General features: G+C 38.6%; 1 protein-coding gene across 1 annotated transcript in view; it reads left to right on the plus strand.

Annotated features, from left to right (window-relative positions):
• Positions 1-17,268, plus strand: part of LOC140399899 (breast cancer metastasis-suppressor 1 homolog) — a 126,777-nt gene that overhangs the window by 59,580 nt on the left and 49,929 nt on the right. The window contains exons 2-4 of the mRNA XM_072489381.1: positions 15,288-15,433; positions 16,230-16,320; positions 16,779-16,906. Of these exons, the coding sequence (XP_072345482.1) occupies positions 15,292-15,433; positions 16,230-16,320; positions 16,779-16,906 (361 nt within the window). The 5' untranslated portion in view covers positions 15,288-15,291. The remainder of the gene's footprint in view (positions 1-15,287; positions 15,434-16,229; positions 16,321-16,778; positions 16,907-17,268) is intronic.

Here is a 17,268-nt window from a genome sequence, read left to right on the forward strand (position 1 = left end):
TAATGTGTATCAGTGTCTGGGCTCACTTTTATACATGTGTATAATGTGTATCAGTGTCTGGGTTCACTTTTATACATGTGTATAATGTGTATCAGTGCCTGGGTTCACTTTTATACATTTGTATCAGTGTCTGGGTTCACTTTTATACATGTGTATAATGTGTATCAGTGTTTGGGTTCACCTTTATACACGTGTATAATGTGTATCAGTGTCTGGGTTCACTTTTATACATTTGTATCAGTGCCTGGGTTCACTTTTATACATGTGTATAATGTGTATCAGTGTTTGGGTTCACTTTTATACATGTGTATAATGTGTATCAGTATTAGGGTTCACCTTTATACATGTGTATAATGTGTATCAGTGTCTGGGTTCACTTTTATACATGTGTATAATGTATATCAGTGTCTGGGTTCACTTTTATACATGTGTATAATGTGTATCAGTATTAGGGTTCACTTTTATACATCTGTATAATGTGTATCAGTGTCTGGGTTCACTTTTATACATTTGTATCAGTGCCTGGGTTCACTTTTATACATGTGTATAATGTGTATCAGTGTTTGGGTTCACTTTTATACATGTGTATAATGTGTATCAGTGTTTGGGTTCACCTTTATACATGTGTATAATGTATATCAGTGTTTGGGTTCACTTATACATGTGTATAATGTATACCACTGTTTGGGTTCACTTTTATACATGTGTATAATGTGTGTCAGTGTTTGGGTTCACCTTTATACATGTGTATAATGTGTATCAATGTTGTGGTTCACTTTTATACATGTGTATAATGTATATCTGTGTCTGGGTTCACTTATACATGTGTATAATATGTATTAGTGTTTGGGTTCACTTTTATACATGTGTATAATGTATATCAGTGTCTGGGTTCACTTTTATACATGTGTATAATGTATATCAGTGTCTGGGTTCACTTTTATACATGTGTATAATGTGTATCAGTGTTTGGGTTCACTTTTATACATGTGTATAATGTATATCAGTGTCTGGGTTCACATCTATACATGTGTATAATGTATATCAGTGTCTGGGTTCACTTTTATACATGTGTATAATGTGTATCAGTGTCTGGGTTCACTTTTATACATGTGTATAATGTGTATCAGTATTAGGGTTCACTCTTATACATGTGTATAATGTGTATCAGTGTTTGGGTTCACTTTTATACATGTGTATAATGTATATCAGTGTCTGGGTTCACTTTTATACATGGGTATAATGTATATCAGTGTTTGGGTTCACTTTTATACACGTGTGTAACGTGTATCAGTGTTTGTGTTCACTTTTATACATCTGTATAATGTGTATCAGTGTCTGGGTTCACTTTTATACATGTGAATAATGTATATCAGTGTCTGGGTTCACTTTTATACATGTGTATAATGTATATCAGTGTCTGCGTTCACTTTTATACATGTGTATAATGTGTATCAGTATTAGGGTTCACTTTTATACATGTGTATAATGTGTATCAGTGTTTGGGTTCACTTTTATACATGTGTATAATGTATATCAGTGTCTGGGTTCACTTTCATACATGGGTATAATGTATATCAGTGTTTGGGTTCACTTTTATACACGTGTGTAATGTGTATCAGTGTTTGTGTTCACTTTTATACATGTGTATAATGTATATCAGTGTCTGGGTTCACATTTATACATGTGTATAATGTATATCAGTGTCTGCGTTCACTTTTATACATGTGTATAATGTGTATCAGTATTAGGGTTCACTTTTATACATGTGTATAATGTGTATCAGTGTTTGGGTTCACTTTTATACATGTGTATAATGTATATCAGTGTCTGGGTTCACTTTCATACATGGGTATAATGTATATCAGTGTTTGGGTTCACTTTTATACACGTGTGTAATGTGTATCAGTGTTTGTGTTCACTTTTATACATCTGTATAATGTGTATCAGTGTCTGGGTTCACTTTTATACATGTGTAGAATGTGTATCAGTGTCTGGGTTCACTTTTATACATGTGTATAATGTGTATCAGTGTCTGGGTTCACATTTATACATGTGTATAATGTGTATCAGTGTCTGGGTTCACTTTTATACATGTGTATAATGTGTATCAGTGTCTGGGTTCACTTTTATACATGTGTATCAGTGTCTGGGTTCACTTTTATACATGTGTATAATGTATATCAGTGTTTGGGTTCACTTTTATACATGTGTATAATGTATACCACTGTTTGGGTTAACTTTTATACATGTGTATAATGTGTATCAGTGTCTGGGTTCACTTTTATACATGTGTATAATGTATATCAGTGTCTGGGTTCACATTTATACATGTGTATAATGTATATCAGTGTCTGGGTTCACTTTTATACATGTGTATAATGTGTATCAGTATTAGGGTTCACTTTTATACATGTGTATAATGTGTATCAGTGTTTGGGTTCACTTTTATACATGTGTATAATGTATATCAGTGTTTGGGTTCACTTTTATACATGTGTATAATGTATATCAGTGTCTGTGTTCACTTTTATACATGTGTATAATGTGTATCAGTGTCTGGGTTCACATTTATACATGTGTATAATGTATATCAGTGTCTGGGTTCACTTTTATACATGTGTATAATGTATATCAGTGTCTGGGTTCACTTTAGTACTTGTGTATAATGTGTATCAGTGTCTGGGTTCACTTTTATACATGTGTATAATGTGTATCAATGTTTGGGTTCACTTTTATACATGTGTATAATGTATATCAGTGTCTGGGTTCACATTTATACATGTGTATAATGTATATCCGTGTCTGGGTTCACTTTTATACATGTGTATAATGTGTATCAGTATCTGGGTTCACTTTTATACATGTGTATAATGTATATCAGTGTCTGGGTTCACTTTTATACATGTGTATAATGTGTATCCGTGTCTGGGTTCACTTTTATACATGTGTATCAATGTTGAGGTTCACTTTTATACATGTGTATAATGTATATCTGTGTCTGGGTTCACTTATACATGTGTATAATGTATATCAGCGTTTGTGTTCACTTTTATACATGTGTATAATGTATATCAGTGTTTGGGTTCACTTTTAAACATGGGTATAATGTATATCAGTGTTTGGGTTCACTTTTATAGATGGGTATAATGTGTATCAGTGTTTGTGTTCACTTTTATACATCTGTATAATGTATATCAGTGTCTGGGTTCACTTTTATACATGTGTATAATGTGTATCAGTGTCTGGGTTCACTTTTATACATGTGTATACTGTATATCACTGCTTGCGTTCAATTTGTACATGTGTATAATGTATATCAGTGTCTGGGTTCACATTTATACATGTGTATAATGTATATCAGTGACTGGGTTCACATTTATACATGTGTATAATGTATATCAGTGTCTGGATTCACTTTTATACATGTGTATAATGTATATCAGTGACTGGATTCACTTTTATACATGTATATAATGTATATCAGTGTCTGGGTTCACTTTCATGCATGTGTATAATGTGTATCAATGTTTGGGCTCACTTTTATACATGTGTATACTGTATATCAGTGCTTGCGTTCAATTTGTACATGTGTATAATGTGTATCAGTGTCTGGGTTCACTTTTATACATCTGTGTAATGTGTATCAATGTTTGGGTTCACTTTTATACATGTGTATAATGTGTATCAGTGTTTGGATTCACTTTTATACATGTGTATAATGTATATCAGTGTCTGGGTTCACTTTTATACATGTGTATAATGTATATCAGTGTCTGGGTTCACTTTTATACATGTGTATCATGTATAACAGTCTTTGGGTTCACTGTTATACATGTGTATAATGTATATCAGTGTCTGGGTTCATTTTCATACCAGTGTATACTGTATATCAGTGCTTGCGTTCAACTTATACATGTGTATAATGTGTATCAGTGTCTGGGCTCACTTTTATACATGTGTATAATGTGTATCAGTGTCTGGGTTCACTTTTATACATGTGTATAATGTATTTCTGTGTCTGGGCTCACTTTTATACATGTGTATAATGTGTATCTTTTTTTTGGTTCACTTTTATACATGTGTATAATGTGTATCAATGTTGTGGTTCACTTTTATACATGTGTATAATGTATATCTGTGTCTGGGTTCACTTATACATGCGTATAATGTATACCACTGTTTGGGTTCACTTTTATACATGTGTATAATGTGTATCAGTGTCTGGGTTCACATTTATACATGTGTATAATGTATATCAGTGTCTGGGTTCACTTTTATACATGTGTATAATGTATATCAGTGTCTGGGTTCACTTTTATACATGTGTATAATGTATATCAGTGTCTGGGTTCACTTTTATACATGTGTATAATGTATATCAGTGTCTGGGTTCACATTTATACATGTGTATAATGTATATCAGTGTCTGGGTTCACTTTCATGCATGTGTATAATGTGTATCAATGTTTGGGCTCACTTTTATACATGTGTATACTGTATATCAGTGCTTGCGTTCAATTTGTACATGTGTATAATGTGTATCAGTGTCTGGGTTCACTTTTATACATCTGTGTAATGTGTATCAATGTTTGGGTTCACTTTTATACATGTGTATAATGTGTATCAGTGTTTGGATTCACTTTTATACATGTGTATAATGTATATCAGTGTCTGGGTTCACTTTTATACATGTGTATAATGTATATCAGTGTCTGGGTTCACTTTTATACATGTGTATCATGTATATCAGTCTTTGGGTTCACTGTTATACATGTGTATAATGTATATCAGTGTCTGGGTTCATTTTCATACCTGTGTATACTGTATATCAGTGCTTGCGTTCAACTTATACATGTGTATAATGTGTATCAGTGTCTGGGCTCACTTTTATACATGTGTATAATGTGTATCAGTGTCTGGGTTCACTTTTATACATGTGTATAATGTATATCAGTGTCTGGGTTCACTTTTATACATGTGTATAATGTATATCAGTTTCTGGGTTCACTTTTATACATGTGTATAATGTATATCAGTGTCTGGGTTCACTTTTATACATGTGTATAATGTATATCAGTGTCTGGGTTCACTTTTATACATGTGTATACTGTATATCAGTGCTTGCGTTCAATTTATACATGTGTATAATGTGTATCAGTGTCTGGGTTCACTTTTATACATGTGTATACTGTATATCAGTGCTTGCGTTCAATTTATACATGTGTATAATGTGTATCAGTGTCTGGGTTCACTTTTATACATGTGTATAATGTGTATCAGTGTCTGGGTTCACTTTTATACTTGTGTATCAGTGTCTGGGTTCACTTTTATACATGTGTACAATGTGTATCAGTGTCTGGGTTCACTTTTATACATGTGTATAATGGATATCAGTGTCTGGGTTCACTTTTATACATGTGTATAATGTATATCAATCTTTGGGTTCACTTTTATAGGTACCAGCCTCCCCGAGCAGGCGCCGGAATGTGGCGACTAGGGGCTTTTCACAGTAACTCCATTGAAGCCTACTTGTGACAATATGCGATTTTCATTTAATTTCATAGCAGTGTCTGGGTTCACTATTATACATGTGTATAATGTATATCAGTGTTTGTGTTCACTTTTATACATGTGTATAATGTATATCAGTCTTTGGGTACACTTTTATGCATGTGTATAATGTGTATCAATGTTTGGGTCACTTTTATACATGTGTATAATGTATATCAGTGCTTGCGTTCAATTTAGACGTGTATAATGTGTATCAGTGTCTGGGTTCACTTTTATACATGTGTATAATGTGTATCAGTGTCTGGGCTCACTTTTATACATGTGTATAATGTGTATCAGTGTCTGGGTTCACTTTTATACATGTGTATAATGTGTATCAGTGTCTGGGTTCACTTTCATGCATGTGTATAATGTGTATCAATGTTTGGGCTCACTTTTATACATGTGTACACTGTATATCAGTGCTTGCGTCTAATTTGTACATGTGTATAATGTGTATCAGTGTCTGGGTTCACTTTTATACATCTGTGTAATGTGTATCAGTGGTTGGATTCACTTTTATACATGTGTATCATGTATATCAGTCTTTGGGTTCACTGTTATACATGTGTATAATGTATATCAGTGTCTGGGTTCACTTTCATACCTGTGTATACTGTATATCAGTGCTTGCGTTCAACTTATACATGTGTATAATGTATATCAGTGTCTGGGTTCACTTTTATACATGTGTATAATGTATATCAGTGTCTGGGTTCACTTTTATACATGTGTATAATGTATATCAGTGTCTGGGTTCACTTTTATACATGTGTATACTGTATATCAGTGCCTGCGTTCAATTTATACATGTGTATAATGTGTATCAGTGTCTGGGTTCACTTTTATACATGTGTATAATGTGTATCAGTGTCTGGGTTCACTTTTATACTTGTGTATCAGTGTCTGGGTTCACTTTTATACATGTGTATAATGTGTATCAGTGTCTGGGTTCACTTTTATACATGTGTATAATGGATATCAGTGTCTGGGTTCACTTTTATACATGTGTATAATGTATATCAATCTTTGGGTTCACTTTTATACGTACCAGCCTCCCCGAGCAGGCGCCGGAATGTGGTGACTAGGGGCTTTTCACAGTAACTCCATTGAAGCCTACTTGTGACAATATGCGATTTTCATTTAATTTCATAGCAGTGTCTTAGTTCACTATTATACATGTGTATAATGTATAACAGTCTTTGGGTTCACTTTTATGCATGTGTATAATGTGTATCAATGTTTGGGCTCACTTTTATACATGTGTATAATGTATATCAGTGCTTGCGTTCAATTTATACGTGTATAATGTGTATCAGTGTCTGGGTTCACTTTTATACATGTGTATAATGTGTATCAGTGTCTGGGCTCACTTTTATACATGTGTATAATGTGTATCAGTGTCTGGGTTCACTTTTATACATGTGTATAATGTGTATCAGTGTCTGGGTTCACTTTTATACATTTGTATCAGTGTCTGGGTTCACTTTTATACATGTGTATAATGTGTATCAGTGTTTGGGTTCACCTTTATACACGTGTATAATGTGTATCAGTGTCTGGGTTCACTTTTATACATTTGTATCAGTGCCTGGGTTCACTTTTATACATGTGTATAATGTGTATCAGTGTTTGGGTTCACTTTTATACATGTGTATAATGTGTATCAGTGTTTGGGTTCACCTTTATACATGTGTATAGTGTATATCAGTGTTTGGGTTCACTTATACATGTGTATAATGTATACCACTGTTTGGGTTCACTTTTATACATGTGTATAATGTGTGTCAGTGTTTGGGTTCACATTTATACATGTGTATAATGTGTATCAATGTTGTGGTTCACTTTTATACATGTGTATAATGTATATCTGTGTCTGGGTTCACTTATACATGTGTATAATGTGTATTAGTGTTTGGGTTCACTTTTATACATGTGTATAATGTATATCAGTGTCTGGGTTCACTTTTATACATGTGTATAATGTGTATCAGTGTTTGGGTTCACTTTTATACATGTGTATAATGTGTATCAGTATTAGGGTTCACTCTTATACATGTGTATAATGTGTATCAGTGTTTGGGTTCACTTTTATACATGTGTATAATGTATATCAGTGCCTGGGTTCACTTTTATACATGGGTATAATGTATATCAGTGTTTGGGTTCACTTTTATACACGTGTGTAACGTGTATCAGTGTTTGTGTTCACTTTTATACATCTGTATAATGTGTATCAGTGTCTGGGTTCACTTTTATACATGTGTATAATGTATATCAGTGTCTGGGTTCACTTTTATACATGTGTATAATGTGTATCAGTATTAGGGTTCACTTTTATACATCTGTATAATGTGTATCAGTGTCTGGGTTCACTTTTATACATGTGTATAATGTATATCAGTGTCTGGGTTCACATTTATACATGTGTATAATGTATATCAGTGTCTGGGTTCACTTTTATACATGTGTATAATGTGTATCAGTATTAGGGTTCACTTTTATACATGTGTATAATGTGTATCAGTGTTTGGGTTCACTTTTATACATGTGTATAATGTATATCAGTGTCTGGGTTCACTTTCATACATGGGTATAATGTATATCAGTGTTTGGGTTCACTTTTATACACGTGTGTAATGTGTATCAGTGTTTGTGTTCACTTTTATACATCTGTATAATGTGTATCAGTGTCTGGGTTCACTTTTATACATGTGTAGAATGTGTATCAGTGTCTGGGTTCACTTTTATACATGTGTATAATGTGTATCAGTGCCTGGGTTCACATTTATACATGTGTATAATGTGTATCAGTGTCTGGGTTCACTTTTATACATGTGTATAATGTGTATCAGTGTCTGGGTTCACTTTTATACATGTGTATCAGTGTCTGGGTTCACTTTTATACATGTGTATAATGTATATCAGTGTTTGGGTTCACTTTTATACATGTGTATAATGTATATCAGTGTCTGGGTTCACTTTCATACATGGGTATAATGTATATCAGTGTTTGGGTTCACTTTTATACACGTGTGTAATGTGTATCAGTGTTTGTGTTCACTTTTATACATCTGTATAATGTGTATCAGTGTCTGGGTTCACTTTTATACATGTGTATAATGTATATCAGTGTCTGGGTTCACATTTATACATGTGTATAATGTATATCAGTGTCTGGGTTCACTTTTATACATGTGTATAATGTGTATCAGTATTAGGGTTCACTTTTATACATGTGTATAATGTGTATCAGTGTTTGGGTTCACTTTTATACATGTGTATAATGTATATCAGTGTCTGTGTTCACTTTTATACATGTGTATAATGTGTATCAGTGTCTGGGTTCACTTTTATTCATGTGTATAATGTATATCCGTGTCTGGGTTCACTTTTATACATCTGTATAATGTGTATCAGTGTCTGGGTTCACTTTTATACATGTGTATAATGTATATCAGTGTCTGGGTTCACATTTATACATGTGTATAATGTATATCAGTGTCTGGGTTCACTTTTATACATGTGTATAATGTGTATCAGTATTAGGGTTCACTTTTATACATGTGTATAATGTGTATCAGTGTTTGGGTTCACTTTTATACATGTGTATAATGTATATCAGTGTCTGGGTTCACTTTCATACATGGGTATAATGTATATCAGTGTTTGGGTTCACTTTTATACACGTGTGTAATGTGTATCAGTGTTTGTGTTCACTTTTATACATCTGTATAATGTGTATCAGTGTCTGGGTTCACTTTTATACATGTGTAGAATGTGTATCAGTGTCTGGGTTCACTTTTATACATGTGTATAATGTGTATCAGTGCCTGGGTTCACATTTATACATGTGTATAATGTGTATCAGTGTCTGGGTTCACTTTTATACATGTGTATAATGTGTATCAGTGTCTGGGTTCACTTTTATACATGTGTATCAGTGTCTGGGTTCACTTTTATACATGTGTATAATGTATATCAGTGTTTGGGTTCACTTTTATACATGTGTATAATGTATATCAGTGTCTGGGTTCACTTTCATACATGGGTATAATGTATATCAGTGTTTGGGTTCACTTTTATACACGTGTGTAATGTGTATCAGTGTTTGTGTTCACTTTTATACATCTGTATAATGTGTATCAGTGTCTGGGTTCACTTTTATACATGTGTATAATGTATATCAGTGTCTGGGTTCACATTTATACATGTGTATAATGTATATCAGTGTCTGGGTTCACTTTTATACATGTGTATAATGTGTATCAGTATTAGGGTTCACTTTTATACATGTGTATAATGTGTATCAGTGTTTGGGTTCACTTTTATACATGTGTATAATGTATATCAGTGTCTGTGTTCACTTTTATACATGTGTATAATGTGTATCAGTGTCTGGGTTCACTTTTATTCATGTGTATAATGTATATCCGTGTCTGGGTTCACTTTTATACATGTGTATACTGTATATCAGTGCTTGCGTTCAATTTTATACATGTGTATAATGTATATCAGTGTCTGGGTTCACTTTCATACATGTGTATAATGTATATCAGTGTCTGCGTTCACTTTTATACATGTGTATAATGTGTATCAGTGTCTGGGTTCACATTTATACATGTGTATAATGTATATCAGTGTCTGGGTTCACTTTAGTAATTGTGTATAATGTGTATCAGTGTCTGGGTTCACTTTTGTACTTGTGTATAATGTGTATCAGTGTCTAGGTTCACTTTTATACATGTGTATAATGTGTATCAGTGTTTGGGTTCACTTTTATACATGTGTATAATGTATATCAGTGTCTGGGTTCACATTTATACATGTGTATAATGTATATCCGTGTCTGGGTTCACTTTTATACATGTGTATAATGTGTATCAGTATCTGGGTTCACTTTTATACATGTGTATAATGTATATCAGTGTCTGGGTTCACTTTTATACATGTGTATAATGTGTATCCATGTCTGGGTTCACTTTTATACATGTGTATCAATGTTGAGGTTCACTTTTATACATGTGTATAATGTATATCTGTGTCTGGGTTCACTTATACATGTGTATAATGTATATCAGTGTTTGTGTTCACTTTTAAACATGGGTATAATGTGTATCAATGTTTGTGTTCACTTTTATACATCTGTATAATGTATATCAGTGTCTGGGTTCACTTTTATACATGTGTATAATGTGTATCAGTGTCTGGGTTCACTTTTATACATGTGTATACTGTATATCAGTGCTTGCGTTCAATTTGTACATGTGTATAATGTATATCAGTGTCTGGGTTCACATTTGTACATGTGTATAATGTATATCAGTGTCTGGATTCACTTTTATACATGTGTATAATGTGTATCAGTGACTGGATTCACTTTTATACATGTGTATAATGTATATCAGTGACTGGGTTCACATTTTACATGTGTATAATGTATATCAGTGTCTGGGTTCACTTTAGAGTAATTGTTCCATTTGAATTTTTTTATTTTGAAATGGTTTTTAGTCAAAACCGTTTAATTTTAAATCTGTTTCAATTCACAATGGAACTGGAGGATATCTTGTTTTTATTTTCAAGTCAAGATCATTTCAATTCATATTTATCTCTTTGTCAAACAAAATAATGGTGTAAATTTGGGAAAATACTGAACAAAGAACATTACAACACAGGAACAGGCCCTTCGGCTCACCAAACATGCACCGATGCAGATTCCTTCTTTCGATCTACCTTTTGTCCAAACTATCTGTGTCTTCCCATTTCCCACCCGTTCATGTGTCTATCAAGATACATCTGAAACGTTGCTATCGTCGGGTGGCATGGGGACGAATTGGTTAGCACTGCTGCCTCACGCCACTGATGGGTCACTGTCCTTGTGGAGTTTGCACATTCTCCCTGTGTCTGCGTGCGTCTCACCCCCACAACACAAAAAGATGTGCATTGTAGATGGATTGGCCACACTAAATTGCCCCTTATTGAAAAAAATAGAATTGAGTACTCTAAATTATTTTTTTTTAAGTTGCTATCGTGCCTGCCTCCACCACCTCCACGGGCAACGCGTTCCAGGCACCCACCAGCCGCTGCGTGAAAAGCTTTCCCGCGCATCTCCCCTCAACTTTACCCCTCTCGCCTTGAACTTGTGCTCCTCTTGTAATTGAATCTTCCACCCTGGGAAGAAGCTTCTGTACTTCTGTACCTCTCGTAATTTTGTAGACCCAAATCACTTTTCCCCATAGCCTCCGTCTTACCATCCAAAACAATCCGCGTTTATTCAACCTCTCGTTACAGCTAACACCCTCCAGACCAGACACCATCCTGGTAAACCTTCTTTGCACTCTCTCCAAAGCATCCACGTTCTTCTGGTCGTGTGGCAACCAGAATAGCACGCAATATTCCAAATGTGGCCTGACTGAAGTTTTATACAACTGCAACATGACCTTCCAACTCTTGTACTCAATGCCCTGGCCAATGAAGAAAAGCATGCCGTATTCTTTCTTGACCACCTTATCCACCTGCACTGCCACGTTCGTGGAACTGTGGACCTGAACGCCCAGACCCCTCTGTGTGTCAATGCTGCTAAGTGTTCTGCCATTTACTGTATAATTCACACCTGAATTTGATCTTTCAAAATGCATTACCTCGCATTTGTCCGGATTGAACTCCATCAGCCATTTCTCTCTCAACTCTACAATCTATCTATATTCTGCTGTATTCTCTGACAGTCCCCTTCTCTATCTGCAACTCCACCTATCTTAGTGTCATCTGCAAACTTGCTAATCTGACCATCTACATTTTCGTGTAGATCATATACACAAACAACCGTGGTCCCAGCACTGATGTATCCCACCTGGCCCAGGGGACTTGTCTTCTGCATTTTAAGTTATCCAACGCTTCCTACTTCATTATGCTGACATGTCCTAGAATATTCATGCACCCATCCCTAACTCAACATCTGCCATGTTCCTCTCTTTGGTGAATACCGATGCAAAATGCTTATTAAGGATCTCACCTACTTCCTCTAACTCTGTGCATAACTTCCCTTTTTTGTCCCACTTTTTATCCCACTGGCTGTTGGGAGGCCTATAGTACAACCCCAACATTGCAATTGCACCCTTCATGTTTGCTGTTCATCTTTGCCCAAGTTGCAACAAGATTGAAGTTGAGCCTTGGAATTTCAGTGTTCTGTGATGGTATGTGGATGAAGATTATACACCTGGGCTGTGAAGAACATAATTTCTGTCCTTTTCTGTCAGAAGAGAGATTTGTTATCCGAACAATTGAGGCATATTAATAAAACGGGGGGGGGGACGGTTACATTTAAGACACTGCCAAATGTTCATAAACTGAAATCAGTGCAAATATTTGAAATTATCAAGTTGGCAGGCCTGAAGCAGTTAATTGTAAATTTTATCAATCCAAAAGTATGTCAATGCAACAGAAGGAAAAGGGACTGGAAGGCATTGTATAACACTGGGGTACAGTATTGGTGGCAATGGGTCTGTCACTGTATAACACTGGGGTACAGTACTGGTGGGGACGGGTCTGTCACTGTATAACACTGGGGTACAGTACTGGTGGGGACGGGTCTGTCACTGAAAACACTGGGGTGCAGTACTGGTGGGGACGGGTCTGTCACTGTATAACACTGGGGTACAGTACTGGTGGGGAGGGGTCTGTCCCTGTATAACACTGGGGTACAGTACTGGTGGGGAGGGGTCTGTCGCTGCGTAATACAGGTGCAGTACTGGTGGGGACGGGTCTGTTGTTGTATAACACTGGGGTACAGTACCGGTGGGGATGGGTCTGTCACTGGTATAACACTGGTACAGTACTGGTGGGGATAGGTCTGTCACGGTATAACACTGGGGTACAGTACTGGTGGAGACGGGTCTGTCACTATAACACTGAAGTACAGTACTGGTGGGGACGGGTCTGTCACTGTATAACACTGGGGTACAGTACTGGTGGGGACAGGTCTGTCACTGTATAACACTGGGGTACAGTACTGGTGGAGACAGGTCTGTCACTATAACACTGGGGTACAGTACTGGTGGGGATGGGTCTGTCATTGTATAGCACTGGGGTACAGTGCTGGTGGGGACGGGTCTGTCGCTGAATAACACTGGAGTACAGTACTGGTGGGGATGGGTCTGTCACTGTATAACACATAACACTGGGGTACATTACTGGTGGGGATGGGTCTGTCACTGTATAACACTGGGGTACAGTACTGGTGGGAATGTGTCGGTCACTGTATAACACTGGGGTACAGTACTGGTGGGGACAGGTCTGTCACTATAACACTGGGGTACAGTACTGGTGGAGACGGGTCTGTCACTGTATAACACTGGGGTAGAGTACTGGTGGGGACGGGTCTGTCATTGTATAGCACTGCGGTACAGTGCTGGTGGGGACGGGTCTGTCGCTGAATAACACATAACACTGGGGTACATTACTGGTGGGGATGGGTCTGTCACTGTATAACACTGGGGTACAGTACTGGTGGGGACGGGTCTGTCACTGTATAACACTGGGGTACAGTACCGGTGGGGATGGGTCTGTCACTGGTATAACACTGGGGTACAGTACTGGTGGAGACGGGTCTTTCACTATAACACTGAAGTACAGTACTGGTGGGGACGGGTCTGTCACTGTATAACACTGGGGTACAGTACTGGTGGGGACAGGTCTGTCACTGTATAACACTGGGGTACAGTACTGGTGGAGACAGGTCTGTCACTATAACACTGGGGTACAGTACTGGTGGGGATGGGTCTGTCATTGTATAGCACTGGGGTACAGTGCTGGTGGGGACGGGTCTGTCGCTGAATAACACTGGAGTACAGTACTGGTGGGGATGGGTCTGTCACTGTATAACACATAACACTGGGGTACATTACTGGTGGGGATGGGTCTGTCACTGTATAACACTGGGGTACAGTACTGGTGGGAATGTGTCGGTCACTGTATAACACTGGGGTACAGTACTGGTGGGGACAGGTCTGTCACTATAACACTGGGGTACAGTACTGGTGGAGACGGGTCTGTCACTGTATAACACTGGGGTACAGTACTGGTGGGGACGGGTCTGTCATTGTATAGCACTGGGGTACAGTGCTGGTGGGGACGGGTCTGTCGCTGAATAACACATAACACTGGGGTACATTACTGGTGGGGATGGGTCTGTCACTGTATAACACTGGGGTACAGTACTGGTGGGGACGGGTCTGTCACTGTGTAACACTGGGGTACAGTACTGGTGGGGACGGGTCTGTCACTGTGTAACACTGGGATACAGTACTGGTGGGGACGGGTCTGTCACTGTATAACACTGGGATACAGTATTGGTGGGGACGGGTCTGTCACTGTATAACACTGGGGTACAGTACTGGTGGGGACGGGTCTGTCACTGTATAACACTGGGGTACAGTACTGGTGGGGACGGGTCTGTCACTGTATAACACTGGGGTACAGTACTGGTGGGGACGGGTCTGTCACTGTATAACACCGGGATACAGTACTGGTGGGGACGGGTCTGTCACTGTATAACACAGGGGTACAGTACTGGTGGGGATGGGTCTGTCATTGTATAGCACTGGGGTACAGTAGTGCTGAGACATTCTGTAATTATTAATGACTGAAATAAGCAACTTCAGTATCCAGTGCTGTGACGCAAATGTGCTGATTGTGATTTTCTGGCCTTTTGATGTTAATTGTGTTTTATTTTGAAGGACAATGCCTGGGCAGAAAGACAAAGAAAAGGACGAGGAGAAGGCTGATGAGGAAATGGAGCAGGATTCTCCAGAGAATGAGGAGACCTCCGACGAGGAGAGTGGCAGCACCTCTGCATCCGAGGAGGAGGGCGAAGACAGCTCAGGTCAGCAAAGAAGTGTCTTTGAGGGAGCCTGCCTGAAATTGTAGCTCAGAATTGTGAATAAACGAAACTACTGGAACTTGCAGCTGGCCATGTTCTGCAGTTATCCTTTATGTTTTTTATTTAATTTCATCATGGTGGTGATAGATTTGAATTCCAAAGAACTCGAGGCATTAATGAGGCAGTTCAGAGTAAGAAGGGAGTTGGTCAGGGTGCAGAGGAAGTATTTAACTCAAAGGGGTGATGGACCATCCGCAGAGGATATGGAAGTGGACGGTTTAACCAGGATTAAGGGACACCCCGATGGGGCAGCACCTTCCCTACTGATGCAATTTTATGCCAGCTTCTCTCATAGTCAGGACGTTGTATGTTTTGTGCCTCACTGGGATGTACTGATGGGGACGTGAGACTTTCGACCAAAACCCCGCTTCCCTGATGTTACAGGACAGGGCGTTCTCCCCAGTGCATCATTCAACTCCACTCGAAACCGAGTCCCTGCTGTTTCTTGATGTGTACACAACAGCCACTACCGTACTTATTAATTTGCTGAAACACGTTGAGAGATTGAGAAGCTATATAAATACACGAGGGAGCAAGGCATAGAGACAGGGCGAGATGAAGTAAGGTGATGGAGGTTCGGATTCAGCACAAACATTGATATTGCTTGGTGGGATTGTGTGGCCCGTTTCTGTGCTGTAAATTCTGTGCGTGTCTGGGAGGGTGATAAAGCGGCCGAGTATGGGACTTTTATTCGGAATCACTCGGATCGATTTGATCTTGGGCACCTTTCATTTTCCAGAGATGGATGATGAGGATTGCGAGCGACGACGCACCGAGTGCCTGGATGAAATGTCGGACCTGGAGAAGCAGTTCACGGATCTGAAAGAACAGTACGCCACTTAGTTTCTTTTGAATATGTCACTGCTGATTTTCTCCCGTCCCGAGGGCGCTGCTTCCCTTGAGCACGGGCTCCACAACGCTCCCTGCCTCATCGCCCAAGGGACTATTCCTGACTTGCAAGGCTAGGGCGTGCGCAGAGGTCACTGGATCGCGTTTTTAAACTCCCTTTAGATATTGGGTGCGGACGAGGTCAGACTGGGCTGCGATGCTGCACGCAGTTGCATAGCTAGCCAGCACTAACTATCTAGGTTCCCACGCGCAGAGTGCCCGCCTGGCTGAGGTACTGGAGGTTAGAGCCCTCACCTCGTCGAGCGTCAGCATCTTTCGGAAAGGAGGGCGAACACCAGCAAAGAAATACTTGCTGCAGTTTGAAAAGTTGCTCAGTAAAAGTCGGGCAGAGAGAGTAAAATGGGAATGGAGGGTAAAATCAGCAACTTCTCTTTTACAGACTGTACCAAGAGAGATTGAGTCAGGTTGAAGCCAAACTGGACGAGGTGATCGCAGGGAAGGCAACTGAGTACTTGGAGCCCCTGGCTGTCCTGCAGAAGAACATGAAAATCAGAACTGAGGTAGCAGGTAATGGTCACATCAGTGGGGTAATTTAATACCCACAAGCTGTTGGACACAAGGGACAGTTTTGTGCGGGGCTCCTGTCGCGATAGGGAGAGCTATTTTAGGTCTATGTACTGTTGAGGAATAAATTATTTTAATATATGTACAGGGTGGGGACAGTTTGCGAAAGGGATCCTGGCGATATGCTGCATAAAACCACCTAGTGGCCAGAGCTGTAACTTCATCGTGACAGCTGACATGACAAAATTGAATAGTCAATATTGGCACGCACCTGTGACCAAAAGTCACGATAACAGGCAATGCGGCACGGTGGCACAGTGGTTAGCACCGCTGCCTCGTGGAGCTGAGGATCCGGGTTCGATCCC

This window comes from Scyliorhinus torazame, chromosome 24 (assembly GCF_047496885.1).
Source record: "Scyliorhinus torazame isolate Kashiwa2021f chromosome 24, sScyTor2.1, whole genome shotgun sequence".
In the NCBI taxonomy this organism is placed as follows: Eukaryota; Metazoa; Chordata; class Chondrichthyes; order Carcharhiniformes; family Scyliorhinidae; genus Scyliorhinus; species Scyliorhinus torazame.